The sequence below is a fragment of the Notothenia coriiceps genome, unplaced genomic scaffold (genome assembly GCF_000735185.1).
Source record: "Notothenia coriiceps isolate Sejong01 unplaced genomic scaffold, NC01 NC01_scaffold00004177, whole genome shotgun sequence".
NCBI classification, from domain to species: domain Eukaryota; kingdom Metazoa; phylum Chordata; class Actinopteri; order Perciformes; family Nototheniidae; genus Notothenia; species Notothenia coriiceps.
The window spans coordinates 1-19002 of NW_011336878.1; the positions used below are offsets into that span (position 1 = coordinate 1).

Below are 19002 nucleotides of genomic sequence, written 5' to 3' on the forward strand. Positions count from 1 at the left end.
TAAAGCAGCAGAAGAAGAAAACACACTTACAGTTCAGTGCAGCAGCAGGTCTGATGGTCCCTGTGGAAACACACACACACACACACACACACACACACACACACACACTGAGCAGCAACATTGAAAGGCTTTGTCAAAAAGCTGGGGAAAGGACACAAACCAGATGTAATGAATGAAGGTCTGCTATTTGCCTTGAGAGCCTGACAATCGCTCACCTCGCTGACAAACTTGTTGATCTTTCGTGCGTTCTTCAGAGCCAAATTATCTTCGGACGTCAGGCTGTGGAAGTGCGAGGTGCCCTTCATCTTGTCCAAGTCCTTCTTGTATTTTAGCTGCAAAGGGATGAAGGATGATTGAGTGCATATAGGAGGAGATTGTGTAATGCTTCTGTAGGACCAGGAGATTAGCGATGCACACACATGCACACATGCAAATTTAGTCTGTGAGGAGAGTTTGAAGAATGACAACATGCGGAGGGTTTGTCATTGTGTTCCCTCATCAATTCTGCCCATGGTGACAAGGCCATGTGATGAATGAAGCTGAAGCCCTTACACTCTACACTCTGTTATGTTTTGACAGGAGTTTTGAAGCATTTGACACGGTTACACAATAGACACACGGGCTCCTTTTCTAAGACAGGCCAACCTTCAAACTACTTTAGACTCAAGAGTAAATTCTCAAGAAGAGCTCCCTCTATATATATACACCAATACACCAATATGGAATTTACAGTGGTTACAAGAACGGCACTAAGTTTGTTTATTCTGGAAATGAATGTTGCTGACTGTCAGGTTGATACTCACATTGCTGGCATTTTCTTGAGCCTTCTTTGCAAGGTGATACCCAGGAGTGATCATGGCGGGGAAACTTCCTTTCCCTCGCTGCTGCTCATACTGCTCAGTATAGGCAATCTGCAAACAGAGAATAAAGGATTTGTAATTTGAAACATTTCGGAGTTATACAAATAAGTCACAAAGCACTGTACAGTATTTCATACAGGTTTTTGATGGGTTGAAAATAAATCACACGGGTTAAGGTGTCAATAATGTTGACAAATCATTGTGGGCCTGAATACCAAACTATGAAAACCTTAACAATAAAAACATGTGTCAAGGTGGCTTGGAGCTCTAAAATACACATCCTGCTTCCTCTCATTTTGATTTATCTACTGACATCTGTTTCTCTCCCTACAGTATATTTTATGTTATTTACAGTCATCTACTAATTTAAAACAAAAAGGGCAAATAAAGAACTTTAAACATTTGTTCTTAAAATATACTTTACATTACATTAAATGAATAAAACAGTTATTTCCTTACCTGGCTGAAATTCCCTGCATTTTCCCTGGCGTGGACTGCTTCAGCCATGGCCACCTCAGAGCTGGCTTTACCCTTCATCTCCTGTTCATACGCCTGACGGTATTTGATCTGGTAGGACATGAAATCCATTAGTAACACATGATCAGGGGTCTGCCACAGTGGTTGCGTACAAGTGTATACATTTATATTGGCTACTTACATCACTGGCCTGCTCACTGGCCTTCTTTGAAATCAAGTATCCAGGTGTAAGATGTGCAGGAAAGCTACCTTTACCTCTCTTCTGCTCATACTCTTCTGTGTAGGCATACTGAAGGAAGAAAAGCAATGATCAGTCACACAACTATCTGAATTTTAACAGTAAAAAACGTTGTGATACTGAACTGGTCTTTACAGTGAAACACTATAGGGTAGTGTATCATTATGTCTAATACGAGGCTTGAAGCTTACATCGCTAACAATTTGTCCTTGTGTTTTGGCCAGTAACACCTCTGGGGGGTCAACAAAAGTGGTGTACTTTGAAACTCTCTCCTCGTGTCCTTTTTTATATTCCAGCTGCAAAACAAGAAAACAAAGACATTGATTTGGCTCATTATAAAGTCAAAGTAACCACTGACAGACACTGAGAACAAACCAAAAAACATCATTATTAGCAAAGAAGTTCACTTACGCTACTGGCCAGAGTATTGGCTGTCTTAGCAGCCTGGTAACCAGGTGTTATCATGGCAGGGAAGCTGCCTTTCCCTTTGGACTCCTCATATTCCTCTGTGTACTTCACCTGCCAAATAAGCATACAAATCAATCATGGCACTTGACTTATATTGATTCAAACTTGAGTTTAATTGTATTAGACTTTTACGCAATCCCATTTATTCAATGAAAGACACACAACATATTTAAGTTGAATTATATAAGCGGGGATAAAAGGTATACTCACATCACTACTGGACTGTTGGGCCTGAGACATTGTTACTATCTCCTGGTTGGTCACCTGGCCTGAGTACCACATCTGCTGCTGGGAGAACTCAGACTCAGACTGGAAGGCCTGCTTAGAAAACGAGGACAGACCTGATTATTTCCAGCAATTCATAAGACAAATAGTAATTTACCTTTAATGGCTATTTTAAAAATCAGGCATCAAATGTTGTCTACTTTGTTGATGCCTAACTTAGTCTCTGTGAGGTGAAAAAGTTGCAATTTACTTAAATGCATATAAATCAAATCCTAAACCAAATAGCAGTGAAGATAATGTTTTAACAGCATCAGCCAATACAAATGAGCTACATGAATTCTATAATCATACAGTTTCCAACATTTCCATTTTCTTACATCTTAATATTGATTATTTGAAATAAGATATTGGATTGCTGCACACAATAACTTTGCTGTTTGCAAAAAAAAGTAAACTGTGCAAGGAACAAAAGATAGGTGGGTTTGTTTGCTTTATACTAAACAAAATCCTATTTCAATGATCATAATTTAGGCTGGAGTGGAGCTTCTTTTTGTTATGGCCGCTTTATCTACAGGGAGCTCACCTGGCTTGTCATCTGACTGGCTAGGCGAGCCTTCTCCAGCTCCATGGACTTCATGTCTTGGTGGAAGGTGGACATAAAGCGCTCACCATCTTCACGATACTTCAGCTACAAGTGCACAAAAATGACAAGCATTCAGCCATGGACCATCCGGCATTTTCACATGCACACATAAGAGATATTTTTACAGTAACCACTTAGGTAGCTGTATCAAATCAGCGAAAAAACTGACAGATATTAAAATTGCTTCAGATCCACAGATCCCTATATTCTTATGTTGTCAACTTTCATACCAGACAGCCTGACCCACATGCTTTATGATGAAGGGATAATATTAGTGTGCTGTTATTAATAAGTGAGATGTTCCAATCAAGAAGTTGGACCAGAGAAGATCCAGAGGGGAGTGATGCAATTCTGAGCTGTTTGCTAATGATCCTTTAGGCTGTAAAAATGTTCAAAACTAATAATAGAATAGCTTTATTGCAGGGGATACTTCTGTGGATCATCTTTTAAAGGCTCACAATGAACTTTCAATCTGAACTCAATGTTATGTTTGACATGAGCAAAATGTTACTCAATGAAAACAGGTAACTTATTCAAAAAAATAAGTTCTGCATGTTAACCAAACGTTTTTTTTTATGAGTGGACAAGGTTGAGGGTCACTCAGCAGGGTCTCAAGTCAGCCCCCAGATCAGGTATCAACAAGTTAAGTCCTTTATCTCTCTAATAGAATAAAGCAGTAGCTGATGAGCGTGCTAGCCAACTGCTAATATAAGCACAGGAGCTTTGCATGAACTCCTAGACACAGGCAAGCACACAGACAGCAACAGGTGGCAGGGCAGAGGAGAGGAAGGGATGTGTGGCTGTTTTTCTAATGAATAATTTTAGACCCCTGAAGCATAAGAAGGGCTAAGCAGAGAGGGGGTTGTCTCGCCTCTGTCACAGGAACAGAAATAACCGGAGCCGCGCTCTCCATTCCACAACGCTGCTGTCACCCGGGACTCTGAGCTGTCCACCTCTCTGTCTTTCACCCGTAAAGAGGGAATGACAACGTTTTGATCTAAAAGTAATGAATCTGCTTTAGGTCAGATCTTTAGACTTCTGATAGTTTGCAGAATAATGGATCTGGGTCATCTGTGAGGTTATCAGTTGTTTTGTGTGATGAATTGAAAAGCAGAATTGTTTATTTCCAACTTTAATGGGGAATTTTAAAACAATGTCCCCACGTAGGTATATATAGATTAAGTTGTAATGCTTGCATTTACACCAAGACAATGACCACTATGAATAGCCATCTCATGACAAACAAATGATAAATAGCATTTCACTCATGTCGAAGACAGTGACTCATGTCAGCCTGTCAACAATGCACCTTGACTCAAATCAAGGCCAAAACATTTTGTCTCAGGTTGCTGCTTGTTTGTTTGTTTGCATGTGACATCATCTTACCTCGCTGCTCGCCTTGCTTTGCTTCTTTGCATTGATGTTGACAGGGGTCTCATAGACGCTTGTGAACGTGTTGTTCCTGGGATTGTGTCTGCAGGGATGAGGTATGACAACATTGTCATTATTTAAATGACTACATTTAAACAAATGGACAACATGTTCACACCAAAATTGGGCTTAAAACACACTTTTTTAAATAATATTTTGGGATAATTTTCAAATATAAAGTTATATACATATCTATATAAGTGTTGCTGGTATTTAGTACTTACACAGAGCAGTATGGCCTCTTCTTGTGGCTGACAAAGTTTTTGGCAGTGAGCACCATCTTACAGACGTCACAGTGAAAACACGCTTTATGCCAGTTCTGACAGAGGAAAAAACAGATTATTTTAGATTTTTCTTAAAACTTTTATTATAATTTATTAATTCAGACATTAGTCTTTATTATGTGGACACAGAAAACGTTTAAACCTTGGACAAATCCTTTTTGATAAGACAATATTAATAAGATATGAGCATGGTCTTTAAACTGGACTCGCTGACTTGTTCTTAAATAGCTTTCATGTGATTGTAAAACTGTACACCTTTTGCTTTATCTTTTGAGTTTTAAAAGATTACAATTCATAGCATGAACCATTCATAGATGTTTTTCATGCTGCTATTATTGCAGTCTTTGTAGTGATCAGAATTCACTGGCACTCATATCAACACACGCTTGGATCCAGACCAAATGTTGAAGACATATTTTGATTTTAAACTGTAATTTATGAGCAGATGATTATTCCATTATATCAGCTGTTAGGCCCACTGAGCTATATGTTGTAGTTGGAGTGAAAAATTCCCTGAAATAACTTGTTCATGAAATAAATGTAAGCCGTAAGAAGCTGATTTAAAATATAATCGATACAAAAATAAGTCCAGTGACTTAAGTTTGCACTTTATATCAATGTCAATAACGACGTACACATTTAAGTATTTCCAAATAGATTTAAAAACACTAGAAACACTTTGCGTGTGTTACCTGGTCAATGCAGTTGATCTTCTCGGCTGGGTAGACCACAAACCCACACCTGGCACAGGACTGCATGGTGAAAGATTGTCCTTTTCCCAAAAAGCCTTCAGGAAAATATCAGAAAAAGCAAACTAATGAGAAATGTTGTCAACTCTTTAGTGGAGAAACTGGCAGTGACTCCCGGTCAGTCGTGGTAGTGTGTCTCCGGTGGTGGTAAACTTAGCTCTGGACTGTGAAACTTTGAAAGTGTCCCTTACTTGACACCATGTCCCACAGTGGTCCAACCCCCTTCCATGTGCCATGCTAGGAGACTGGCTGAGTCCAGCTGTCTTTTTGCGGGAAGAGAGAGAGGGACAGTAAGGTCGGATGTCACTGCATATGTGTAATGATCCTGAGTTGGAAAGCTGGTTCAACTTTGGGCATCTGGCATGACACAAAGACATAAAAACGCAATACCTTTTGTACTCATTTGACTTGAATTTGTTTAACTGTATGATGACACTCAAAAAAGGGCAGGTACAAAGTATCATGTGAAGATCTTACAAGAAGGCAATGTAGACAACTAAATAGATAACAAAGTTAAGTTATAATAAACATACACATAATCAACATTTAAATGTTTTTTATCAACCTAAGGAATAATGGTGTCTGCAGTGATGTGCACAAATCAGTGTGCCATTACTTCTTGACTTATTTTTTAACCTACCAAGATTTAAATACCCGTTATTTCCGCCCAGCTGAATGTGACATGTGTGAACTTGAATTTAAAACAACCTAAAATATCAGTTTGTGAGTGTGACAGTGTTTAATCCTAGAACTAAATACGTGGATGCATTATTCGGCAAAACTACATTTGAGTGTTTTAGTGTCTCTGAGTGCTATAATAGCCATACAATAGTGTAGGGTTATCTATGATAAATATAGATTAACTGTGTGCTGTGCTGTTAAAGGTACAATTTGACATAGGGAACACTTTGTATATTCTGCTTTTAACAGTTGTTTATCAAACATACTATTTTAAAAATGCTGTGTTTCTTTCTCCCTTCTTTGTATGATTCAATGAAATAACTTAACGTTTTAATTTCTGTGTTATGTTGTTTATAACTTAAAATGAAATGTGGGAGACCTGACTTAGGGCTGTGACGTAGTTACGCACTCAAGACACTTCACGCTGAACGTACTTTCGCTTTCTAAAGTTTCTGGAGAGGAACAGAAACCAGGCGAAAACTTTGAAGAAGAGAGAGAGAACTTTGGTGCAAAGCTAAACTGACATAGTATATAACCCAAACAAGAGGGTAAGTCCATTACAACGTGTTCATTCAGTAAAAACAGTTTTCGCTAACGAGTTGTTTGCGCTAAGCTAACGTAAATCAGAGATAAAGCTAACAAGTTGTAAGTTGACGTATTTACCTAGTGGAATAGTGTACAGTAAGTAAATAACTCAATCCATATCGTTGCAATGTGTGTTCAAACTGCAGATGGCAGCTGGAGAACCTGCTGTGGAAACTGCACTTGAAGCTGAAGATGAGGAAAGGAAACTTTCCGGAGACGAAACAGACGCCAGACCTGACCGCAGAGGAAGATTTCTGCTGTTTGGAAGGTGACTTCCTTTTCATCATTTACTGAAGCTTTATGTGAGGATGGTCACATATACAGGACTGAGATGATAGTTTGTTCCATAAGCGGTTGACTTCACTTTAACAGAAACTATATGTTGACTGTAGTTTTCAGTGTCATTATTATCCCCTCTGCTCTTTGTGTATCGACATTTTTTACACACTGAAGTTAGAGCAAAACAAGTTAAGGGTTAATTTAATTTGTGGCCTGATATAAGTCTATGCTGGTCGATATTTTCAAAGGGATTCTTTCCTTTAGTTATGTTTTGTGTGACATAAAGAAGGCCTTGCTCGTCATGACAGTGTTTGACTGATGCAATCCTGTTACCCTTGGTACTCTACTGTGTTCCTGCTTAAGCCTTTTCTTTCACTTTTAATTGCTTCCCTTAATAGCAGCCTTTATGTAGTTTGTGGTTTGTCCTTTTGACCCCACAAGAAGGAAGTGTGTTTTATTTCACCAGCAAACTTACATATATTCTCTTAAATAGCGGTTTTGAAACTATTGACGTAGTGCTACACAGCTTCTAAAATAAACAAAATGTCATATATAATAAACATAATTTAATGACATCTTTTATGTAATTACCCAAATATCTACACTGATAAAATATTTCATTTTAAAAGTGGTAATTATTTTTTTCAAACGAGGGGGCCACTTATTTTCTCATAATACTTAACTTATCAGCCCTTGAAAATGAATCACCCTAGATTTGACAGAGCAACCCAGTTTTGAATAGCCTGTTTAGTTAATTGGAGCAAGAAGTAAAAGCTTTTTAAAGTCAAATGTGGGACTGATGTCAGTTCTTAAGTGGCTGCTTAAAATTAGATTGTACTACAGCAGAGTTAAAAAAGGTTGGATGTGTTCATTATTTGGTGTGTCATAGAGTGTGGGTCCTTTTTACAATGTCTTGTGTCTGACTTTGTATTTTAAAACAGTGACTCAGCTAACCTGAGAAAAAAGTTGCCTCGGTTTGTTCCAGTTTGCCTCACAAGGTGGCACTGTGAACCTTCTTAGTAGAGAAACATTTGTCAACTGTTTCTTCCAAACACCATTTTCACCCCTAAACTATATTTTGAAGCATAAAACAACATAAAAAGGCCCCAAACATTTAATATTTTAAACAGGTAAAGTGCCTTTAAAAAAAATAAGCTACATTCTTTTTTTTTAAAGAAAAAGCTCAGCATGTTAAGAAATTATGTATGCCTAATCTGTTTAAGGTTTTTTTGTAATGACCTGATAGCATACATTATCACCATATATAGAAACATTACATAAGACTTACCACCTTATCTTCAGGTCCAGTGCGTGTGTCATCTTCATTGGAAGAAGGTGTGACCAAGCATCAGATTAGCTTGTGTGGCTCCTAAATCAAGCCATCCCATGTGATCTGAAAAGGAAATCCGTATGATATTATAGATTGTAATGATAATTGTCAGTATTTTTGAACTGGTTGGATTTTGGCTAAATCTTGCTTTTAACCAAGACTGAAGTGATTGATGCCAAAGATTTCGCTACCCAGAAGTAGTATGTGTAAGTGTTCAGCAAAGCAGCTTTTGTTTTAAATTATGAAATGTTTTCTGGGTTGTACTTCTTACACATCCAGTTCTTAAGGTGAGGCAATTAGTCTCTCACGGACTGTATATCAGTACAGGTGGATTGTGTGCCTGTCAGCAGAGGAGCAACTTGTTGCCCTGTCTGACCTCAGCAGGGAGCAAGTGGAGGGGCCATGTGTGAATAGGCCTTTTAGAAAGCACTGGTGTGGTGGCGAGGCTGCTGACTCAGGGGGCTCACAGTGCGCCGCCCCTGTCCTCAGCACCCGCTGGCCCAGTCAGGTGTCCATCCAGCACAGAGAGCATGCCAGTATCCTAGCACACAGCCTAAAATTAAGCTGCCAGGTCTGGACTACCGTACTCTTTTGGGGGGAAAAGGAAGAAACGAGAAAAAACCAACACATTTCAGATGCAGAGTGGCGTGGTGCTTAATGACGAACCCAGGTAAGACGGACAAAACTGCCCGATATTCTCCTCAGCGTCCTGCTGCCATGTCCAGCCCACAGCAAAACAGAGATGCAGCTCTATGCCCACCCTCGCACAATTGTTTGGTACAATATGTTGGCACAATTTGCAGGTGGGAGGGGGGCTAGAAAAAAAGTTCTGGATCACATGTTTATTAGAATATGGCTGAGCTGCCTGTCACTGTACATGCAAGAGACCGTAAGGGAGCCCTGCTGTGTATTGTTCCTGTGCTTGAGTGATTGATGACTCGGCTCTTCTGGAACAAGCCTGGATTTTCTGAGCGGCCAATGGGCTTCTGTTGGCTTTGCTATCTGGATGCGTCTCTTAGAGAATGGAAATATGACAGGTCTGTGGGAATAACCTCTCATGGAAGATTAACTTCTCGCTCCATCTACATTGACATGGTTATGATTTTTTGTTAGCGTAAAGCAAATATGTTTCCTCTCTGACCGGATGGTGGATTACTGCAAATTTGGATGTGACATTTATTTTCAAAGTTATTTGAAAATGTATGTGCTCTTCTGAGTAAGTGGATCCGAGTGAGTCAGTTTCATGTGAGTTTTCTTTGCATTAGGAGTCTTGGCATTTACTTGTGTTGAAACAGCGCTTATGTGTAGAAACATTTTGGCTTGAAAAGTACTCTGTTATATTTTGTAACACCTAAGGGTAATTATTTAAAATGTAAGAAGAAGTGTTTTACTTTTGCAAGACGCTTTAATGTAAGATAAGAGTTCACATTACAGAGGGCTGTTCATTCGTTATTCTTAGAAGCCTTGTTATATTCCTTTTGCTTTTAGAACTTGTGTTTTTTGTGCTCTTGAGTGTTTTTTGTAATGAAGGAATGAGGTTATAGGTGTGATGTGAATTGTATAAATCTACCTTATATCCACACAAGTATAAGGCAGCTGAAGATCTTCTAAATGTAAAAGATTTCACATTGGGTACAACTGGAAAACAATTGTAGCCAAGTTAAGGGCTTGGTATTATTTGTGTGACAATAAGGTGTTAACTGTCATTAATATTGTGTTTCTCTCTGCCTCTTTTAGTAAGAAGAATAAGGATGGCCAGAACCGGGAACAGGACTACTCTTCTGAAAGCCATTACAGAATTGTTTCACCAACATTCCAGTATAAGATGAGCCACCAGCGAGTGGGAAAGTGCATCATCATCAACAACAAAAACTTTGATGAGAAGACGGGTACAGCGAACAAACACATTGTATTATAAGATCTACTTAAAAGATGGTGTATTCTAAACAGTTTTTTCTTTCAAGGGATGAATGTACGCAACGGCACAGATCGAGACGCGGGAGAGCTCTTCAAATGCTTCAAGAGCCTCGGCTTCGATGTCTTCATCTACAACGATCAGACATGTGAGAAGATGGAGCGTCTTCTCAAAGAAGGTGAGTAGAAAAGTCTTCAACCTTTCTTTTATGTGGGTAAGTAACTATGTTGAAGTAGTAAGAATTCAGTCGCAACAAATAACCATATCAAAACATTTAAAGAATATTCTTTTATCATTTCTAAGGGAGTACCTAAGTGGTGAATGGGCTTCCTGCCTTTTACACTCAGCTTCTAGTCAGGCTTTAAATGGTCATATACTCAATTGACAGTTTATCCGGTACTAAAACTAATGCAGTTTAATGAAATGACTGCTGCTTACCACCATGAAAGTATTAACGTTCCTTATTTGTTAAAACAGAGAGGTGTTGATTCAACTTAAAATTATTTTTGACATGCTTCAGTTTATGGTGCTGTTCGCTTGTTTTGTGTTACATTGAGAAGAGAGCTGGGTCTTGTATATATTCCACTCACATTGATAGAAATGCGGTGGACAAACACTTCTTAGTTCAACACATTACAAATCTGAATTAGGGGTGTTGGTGGAACTATGTTCACTCAGGAACAGTACTTTGGTTTCCTAAAACCAACAGGTCGGCCAGTAGGTGGTGCTGTTGTGTAAGTCATTACATAAATCCTATGGAAGTTGCGCCAATTGAACCAAAAGTTGAAGACTGATCAGTGCACTCTCACTTCCAATGACTAAGGTAATGAAAAGATTCCTCTCAGCCCATATGTCCTTGGGAACACCAAGAACCTTTCTTGTTTGATTTATGAAAATTACTTTTTAAAGGCTAATCGTTACATATTTTTGTTCAGGTAGAAGTGATGAAAGTTGGTCAGTTTCTCAGTCCAAACCCTTGATTTAACCACAGAATAGTTGCCATGAAAAGTATTTTCAAGGTCCTTTAAGGGTAAATGCTATTTATTTAAGTGATTCGTTGAACTTTCCTCTACTATGTATATCAGACCAATAGTACAAAAGATACCTTAACATCAAATTGACGGTTATAAAGTGTAATTAGCATTTTCGTGTTCCCTTGCGAATGATCACTTTCCTCCAGTGTAACCGTCAAGTTAAGTTATACTAATTCAATAAGTTATATACTAATTCAATTGAAATGATAACAATTTAAAATCTTGCATAGTGTTATTTGAATATTTTTAACTTTTGATGTAACATTTTAAGAAATGTGATACATGTAGCTGTAAAATGAAACCCTTTAAGAATCTTGATTAACCAATAAAGTGCTAAATAACCCCCTGAGCAAACCAGGCAGCTACTGATATTATTGATTCATTTCTAAGTTTCATAAGGCCTGAGCCGAGCCGAGCTAAGAGCTGAGTGTTTGTGTGTGTGTGTGTATGGGTCAGCCTCGGAGGAAGACCATAGTGACAGCTCGTGTTTCGCCTGTATCCTGCTAAGCCATGGCGAGGAGGGCATGATCTACGGGACAGACGGAGCCATGCCCATCAAGTCCATGACCTCATTGTTCAGGGGCGACATGTGCAAAAGCTTAGTCGGAAAGCCAAAACTCTTCTTCATCCAGGTACGGAGTTCTGAAGCCTTTTACTAATAAATGACGGTGTGATATAAAAGAAAGTGTGGCAGATTTGTCGAAGGTGTCACTTTAACAGTTCTTAAAGTGAGAAGTCAATGTCTTCTAGGTGCTCCCCACGGACAGATGATAGCTTTTGTGTCAAATCTTGCCCGCTTTTAAAAACAGTTAATTTGTAATTGCTTCACCAGGCCATCGTTGAGAAAGCTACTCAGGATCACAATGAAATGTCATTTCATTTACTTCACCAGGCTTGCCGGGGTTCTGAATTTGACGACGGTATACAGACAGATTCGGGTCCGCCCAACGATACCCTGGAGACTGATGCTAATCCCAGACATAAGATCCCTGTGGAGGCAGATTTCCTCTTTGCCTACTCCACTGTGCCAGGTAAATATCAATAAATACTTGACTTGTGTATCTGTCACACACCTGTTCTGTGGTTTCAGTGCTGACTCATGTTGGTGTTGCAGGGTACTACTCATGGAGGAACCCAGGGCGCGGCTCCTGGTTCGTCCAGGCGCTCTGCAACGTCCTCAACGAGTTCGGCAAGCAGCTGGAGATAATGCAGATCCTGACCCGGGTCAACTACATGGTGGCCACCAGCTTCGAGTCCTGGTCCGAAGACCCCCGCTTCAGCGAGAAGAAGCAGATTCCCTGCGTGGTCTCCATGCTGACAAAAGAACTGTATTTCAACTGAGCGCACTGTATGACATCACAGACTGACCGACTGTTTCAGGTACCGCCTTAACAGTCAAAGCATTCAGGGATCATTCAGGCCCAGCAGGAGATAGTTGGGCCCGAAAAAAAAAAAAGCACTCCGCTTAAAAAATATATTTAAAGTGGCACTCCGCGTTCATGTGCTGATGGTGAAACTTATTCCTCTTCTTCAGGTTATTCTTCGGGAATAACGGCGTCACATTTGAACTGTTTTTTTTTGACAGGCATGTGAAATGTGAAATATCAATGTTATTCCACCAGCCCGGAAAATGTGCTGCCACTTTTTGTGGGTTGGGGGGAAATCATATCTGAATATGTGTCTCTCCATTTTCCAGCATAGATTTTGAAAGGACGAGTAGAAGGGAAGGCTTCAGGCTCTTGCATTTATTACATGAAATGGGTTTTGAATAAATTAAATAATTTGCATTTAGGGTTCTGAGAGAAGTCTCTCCAGAAATAGATTATATCCTGTCTGAGGCAGTCACCATTACAACGTTGAATCCAGGTGAATGTTTAAAAGCCTATAGAAAGTGTATTGAATAGAGTGATTGATTAAAAAATCCTTTGATTGCCATAGGAGAGATGAAGGAGCCTCTGGAGGGACATCTGGAAAATGGATCAGATCATTTTCAGCTATTTGTGTTTCCACGTTTTCAGCTGTCAATTGTCAGAAAAACAGACGACAAAAAAGCAACACTCCTCTGAGCAGAAACGTGACGGTGCTTTTTGCCAAAGGCTCGGTGTTTCCGCCTTCCTAGCGCGTTTCTGTTGGTAGCTGCATGCTGGCATCCTCAGGTTCTTTAATGTCCCAGGAAGTGGATAATGTAATGTTAAAGAATGTCATACACGTACTGCTAGGAAGGTGTGATCTTTTGCTGTGTAGTGATTAGTTCTATGAGATTTTGGGTCAAGTGCATAGTAAATAGTCCACTCCCACAAAGATTATTTGCAATTAGCCAGTTTTTTCTCTGCCTGATGTACTTTACTTGCTTCTTTTTTTTAAATCAGAGTAAGTTAAGTTTGTGTATTTGAATATCATCAAAATGACTGTCTTTTAAGTCAGGGTCCAACACATCAGTTTATGAATTTCCCTCATTTAATCTTTAAAGTTAGACATTCCTTTTTAATAACTTTATTAAATAATAAGATACATGCTGTAGGTTTGTTTACACTAGCACAAGAACTTGAGAATGTGAAAAAAGAAAAAAGAATTACAAGTAAATTTGGGAAATCTCATAGTGTAAGGCTGGACTAGGGCCCAAAGCACAAATGCCACATAATTTCACTGTATATTAGTGTTGTACACTGTCATAACATACACTTCATCCTGGTTACAGTTGCCTAGCAATGTCTTCCTATTCTTTTTTTAGTAGATCTTTGAATTAGAAATATTCAAAGACCCAAGTCAGAAAGAAAAACATATATTATTTTGAAGCACTTAGTGCACCCTGCCAAGTTTTTAAAAAACAACACAGCTTCATTGAGTTATTTTCATTGAGCTATAGGGTAGAATATAATATTTTAAATATTATAGACATTTGCTGATGGTCATTACAACTTACACAAAGTTTGTTTCTGCAATTACGCTGTGTTATCGTGCCAACGTCTGTCAGTCACAGAGGCAGCTATTACTGGTGGTGATAAGTCTGAACATACACAATCCACATGTCCGCAATACACACTCTCTCATTGTTGCTGCAATGTTTTTACATTATTCACATGACTGCATGTGTCAGTGACGAAAAGTTCTGCAATATATCTTGATCTGTCATTTTATTTTCCCTTTCACTCCTTGTATTTTGTATTATTTTAATCACACTTTTCAATCATATTTCTAGTTGCCAGGAGTGTGATCAGTAGTGGCTTCAGTTAGAGACACGTCCTCTTTATACCCAGTGCACTTGTCCAATCGAGCGATGTGGTGCCTAACCTGTGCTGAAAGGAGTGTTTGCTCCAATTGTTTTGGATTGGAATTTGAAAGAGGGAAAATTATTTCTTATGGGTACATTTGAAATGCTTTCCTGTGTTAAATGCTGTTGTCCTCAGGAATATATTTTTAAAAGATTTGGAAAAATGAATTACATTGAAACTATAATCTGGCCCATTTTTCTTTTCTAATTTGGGGCACTATCTTGTTTATACAATCTTCAAAACAGAGGAATGCTTATGTAAACATTTGATTGTAAAAAACATAAAGACTTTATTCTCTAATGAGTTGTGTCTCATTTGTATTGCACGTTCATAAACACAAAAAAAGATTGAAATGCATGAATGGGTTTATTTATTTATTCTAACACAAAGAAGATGTTTGCAATCTAATGAATGGACTGAGAAGATTTTTCAACAATCAAAAGGCAATGGATCAGGCTGATGTTTTCTTTGTCTTTTTCCAACAAATATCACTCAAAACTGTTTTAATACTCACGCACCAAATGTTTATTCATATACAGAGAATTGTCTCAAAGAAATACACTAATCAATAATGTTTAAGCAACATTTCAGTAAAAAAAAAAATGTTTAAGAAAATGATTTTGTCCTTTTTGTTATTAAACAAGTATGTGAGACATTTTCTAAAGGTGTATAGTAGAAAGTTCAAAAGTGTTGTCAGATGACTAAAGCATAGTCAGTTTGGGTATTTTCATTGTATTTATTGACATTACATAAATATATGCTTTGTGTTCAATTTGTGTTTAAAAGCAGATCTATTTTAACAAATTATTTCTCAATCACAGAATCCTGTCCTTTGTAAATCAACAATTCCCTGATTGATCATGTCATAAAAAACGCTTTGCAACAGTCAGAGGATCAGCTCTACCGTCATGTTAGCTTTGGTGTGTCCACTATAAGGAAAAGCATGAATGACTGTAAATGATCTGCATGATCTTAAATAGCTTAAGCTTTGAAGTTTCCAAATGTTGATTCAACTGTCACGCACTGTGCGCATCTGATGCCATGTCACAACACAAGAATGTAAATCAAGAAGCTGATGTTCATTCCCCACAATGCGACATATTCTTGGCAATTACTTCCCCCTGAGGAGTTCCCGCTCCACTTCAGAGAACAGGAGCTGACCGGGAAACATCACAGATATTAAGAGACTTCCAGTTTGTGCCTTCATTGTCGTGGCCAGGGCATAATGCCGGATGTAGGGTGTCCCTGAAGGTCCCAGCGCAGAAGCAGTGCAGCGGGGTCATAGTGTCCGCTCCTAGAAAGCACACCACCCCCCCGGGGAAGCTACAGTACACCCCGATGCGAGTGAACTGTTTTCCTGTCAGTAGAGGAAGTTTATGCTGGACTCCACCGTGCCAGGCTGTGTAGTCTCCATTAAAGTACTCCACGCACCAAGACTCTTTGCCCCGGCCCAGCCACGAGTCCTCCTCTCTGCCTTTTCTCGGGATGCTGGGGTAGGTGAGCCCCAGCTCCCAGTAGGTCTTCCCCTTCACATCCACCTCCCAGTACTGCTGGCCCTCGCTTAAGCCCTCCCTGCTGATTACATTTAAGGTGGTTTCAAAACGGGAGGGAGTCTCTGGAACGTCCTGCCAGGTCTCTGTGAAGGTGGCTGAGTCGCCTTTTGGAGAGATGATCAGCTTGGGGTGAGCAGTGTCAGCGTCCAGGACAACATCTGCAGCATCTGTGTAACCAGAGACATTCAGTGACTCGTGTGTCCTCATACAAAGAGGTTGACAAGAACGGCATGTACTGATCGACAGTTTCCAGTGACATAGCCAGAAGCAATCATTTACATCTCAATCCACATGCTTGTTTTATTGGGTTCACTCACAGGTCTGAAACAGTTTCTTGGTGACGGGGATCTGGGATCTGATGAACAGCAGCAGGTTGATAGTGAGACTCAGAAGTTGTCCGCATTTGAACTCATCCATCTGAATCCGGTCCGGGTCAGTCAGCTTCAGAGTCTCAGATATTCTAATTTCAGAAGAAACAATAAGTTGATGATTCATGCACAGCTTAAATGTATGTTCTTGTCAATCTAATTTTGTAGCAAGCTGTTTTTTCAAGAAATGTCAACATACTTTTTCTCTGTTTCAGCGTTCTGTATAAAATGAAGAATCAATCATTACTGATCTTAATCACGCTGACAAAAAAGCTCAAGACACACATATAGTAGGTAGGTTGACCAGAACTGTGAATTTGTGTTTACCTGAATGTCAATTTCTTGTGTTTTTTCATCAATCTTGGACAGCTCCTGGTCCAGTTCCTGAGTGAGGTGGTAGCACTCCTCAATCCTGTCCTCCACATACTTCTCTGTAGCCTCATACTCGGTGTCCAGCTGGGTCAGGGTAATCCGGAGATCCTCATCCAGGACCCGCTTCATGTCCTCGTACTTTTTTCTGATTTTCTCCTTCACCGCATCTGTCTTTTTCTGAGGTGAGAGGGCCATGTGAGTTCAAAATGCCTAGTAGCAATTATAAGCAGCAACCCCTCACTCTGAGAACAACTGATTTTAATAACTGTCCAACACAGTATCCAATTAGTTGAAGAATATAAACATATATTAGAAAATGGCAATTAGTATTAATTCACATAAAAATAATAATAATCTATATATAATCACATCTGAAAGAATGTGAGAAAGACAGCAAATCCCTACAATTAAAAATGTGGAACAGGGAATTATTTCATATTTTTGTTTGAATAATAGAGGTTTCTGCCCAAGGAATAATCTTACTTAATTGACTTGAATTCAATGATTAGGAAACAATTAAGTTATCAACAAAATCAGTTTTCATATATCACAGTCGACAGAGTGCAATAAACAAAAAGAAACCAGGTTATGTAGGTTAAGAGAAAAAGGCTTTGTTAATGGAAAGGCACAGGACAATGGAACAAGGAGGACTAAAAAAACTACAAAAAACAGATAAAGGATATTGTTCAGCAGAGCTTTTCCGAAGTCAAAATTAATTTAACCTTGCAGGGAGAATTCTGCGGTAGCACAAGGACAGGCTCTCTGTTAGCCCAAATCGAATCATAAAAGTTTTTAAAGAAAGCATGAACTTACAAATCTCATCTCTTCAGTTCACAAAGGACACACTGTGCATTTTTAGGAAGATAATGTTCACAGAAAGTGACTGTTTCCAACAACCTTTATTAAATTATATCTTGTCTATGAATTGTATGAGGTGCATGCTTCCAAAAGGCCACCATGTGTGATTTTACAGGTGATGGTCTGCTGACCTGCTGGCTAACAGCAAAAAGAAGGTGAGAAATAAGTGAGTCATGAGAGATGTCAGCAAGCAAGTTGTACTGTATTGTATTTCAACCGGGTTTAAATATATTGGACTTACTGTTATCTCCGCCTGTTTAGCTGCCAGCTTCTTCATTCTGTGAGCGATGCCATCTCTCTGTCTCTGCAGGCGCTGCTGATGTTTCAGGAGTAGTTCCTTTGAAATACATGAAGAAAAGGATCAAATAATGCAGGTAAACGAAACAAAAGGCTAAGGTTGGTGGGTCAACAGTGCTTTCCTTCTCAAAAAGAAACCAAATAACCTAATTTCTTACCATTTCTGGACAGTATAGGGATGTAGAGTTAACTCCACTGACCGGTGGCCAGACGACCATGAGGGTTTTTATAGGCCTGTCACAGATGTAAATGCTATGTCAGGGGGGAGGGGGGGGCACAAGGTGGCCTTGTAATATCTGTCCTGGTGCTTCAAGCATTCGCCTTGGTTTATTAAGGAGACAATATGACCCTAATTTACAAGACAAGAGGAAGAAAACAAGGTTCCTGACAGAGAAGGGCAAACGGCCATTCACATTTTCCGCTTTGAGAAAGAGTTATTCCATGTCCTACTAAACAAAAAGCCCACAGGAGCTCTATTTATACCGACCTGACACTGACCTTGATGTTTGTATGTGAGCATGTGTGTGTGCGGGTGGCCTACATGAACACAGGAAGTTTGTGAAGTTTATGAGACGTTGATCTGGCTTTTGTAGCTCATGTATAATTCATATAGAGTGCTTTATTGCAAGAACACAAAGTGATTGAAGTGCATCTTTACCCTGGGGCAGTTACATTTGCCTGAGCTGATGCCTGTTTTAAATGCATGACCCATATGACCTTTTACGTGCATAGCACAAATGGCACATGCATAAGTAAAAGCAAGGAGAGGTCAAATGCTGGCAAACACATCTCAATCTGAGTGCTATTAACTGATCACACAGACTGACATGCTCATTTGCAGGTAGATTAAAGAATCAGTGACAGCTGAAATAGAAAAAGGACTATAAAGACCTGAAATCGGTATATCATTTAAATGTTGAATTTAACTTCCAGAAAGATAATCAGAAACGATTCGCTTTACAACACCTTGCTTATTTCTAATTCATAAAAACACATGCTCATAAAAAACACGTCTTTCTATTTTATGTAGGACATAAAGACAATTAGGTTAGGATTCTATTTTGCAAATTTGCTGGCATGAGT

The 19002-nt window shown here is 39.1% G+C and overlaps 3 protein-coding genes across 3 annotated transcripts; 1 reads left to right on the forward strand and 2 right to left on the reverse strand.

Annotated features, from left to right (window-relative positions):
- Positions 1-215: 215 nt before the first annotated feature.
- LOC104942140 (nebulin-related-anchoring protein-like) lies at positions 216-5568 on the reverse strand (the record flags this gene model as incomplete). The annotated part of the gene is made up of 11 exons (XM_010767341.1): positions 5319-5568; positions 4567-4661; positions 4298-4385; positions 2852-2956; positions 2254-2364; positions 1987-2094; positions 1767-1871; positions 1519-1626; positions 1320-1427; positions 804-911; positions 216-332 (listed from the first exon to the last, which is right to left on the reverse strand). Coding segments are annotated over exons 1-11 (1119 nt in total), but the record flags the coding sequence as incomplete, so codon positions are not given.
- Positions 5569-6493: 925 nt separating this feature from the next.
- On the forward strand, positions 6494-14771 carry casp7 (caspase 7, apoptosis-related cysteine peptidase). The gene is made up of 7 exons (XM_010767334.1): positions 6494-6604; positions 6788-6909; positions 9988-10139; positions 10215-10343; positions 11656-11831; positions 12092-12230; positions 12314-14771. The coding sequence occupies exons 2-7, from the start codon at positions 6788-6790 to the stop codon at positions 12538-12540; spliced, it is 945 nt and encodes a 314-aa protein (XP_010765636.1). The 5' UTR covers positions 6494-6604; the 3' UTR covers positions 12541-14771.
- Positions 14772-15613: 842 nt separating this feature from the next.
- On the reverse strand, positions 15614-18137 carry LOC104942141 (E3 ubiquitin-protein ligase TRIM39). The gene is made up of 6 exons (XM_010767342.1): positions 18078-18137; positions 17864-17959; positions 16720-16941; positions 16592-16611; positions 16342-16484; positions 15614-16191 (listed from the first exon to the last, which is right to left on the reverse strand). The coding sequence occupies exons 1-6, from the start codon at positions 18135-18137 to the stop codon at positions 15614-15616; spliced, it is 1119 nt and encodes a 372-aa protein (XP_010765644.1).
- Between the last annotated feature and the right edge of the window lie 865 nt (positions 18138-19002).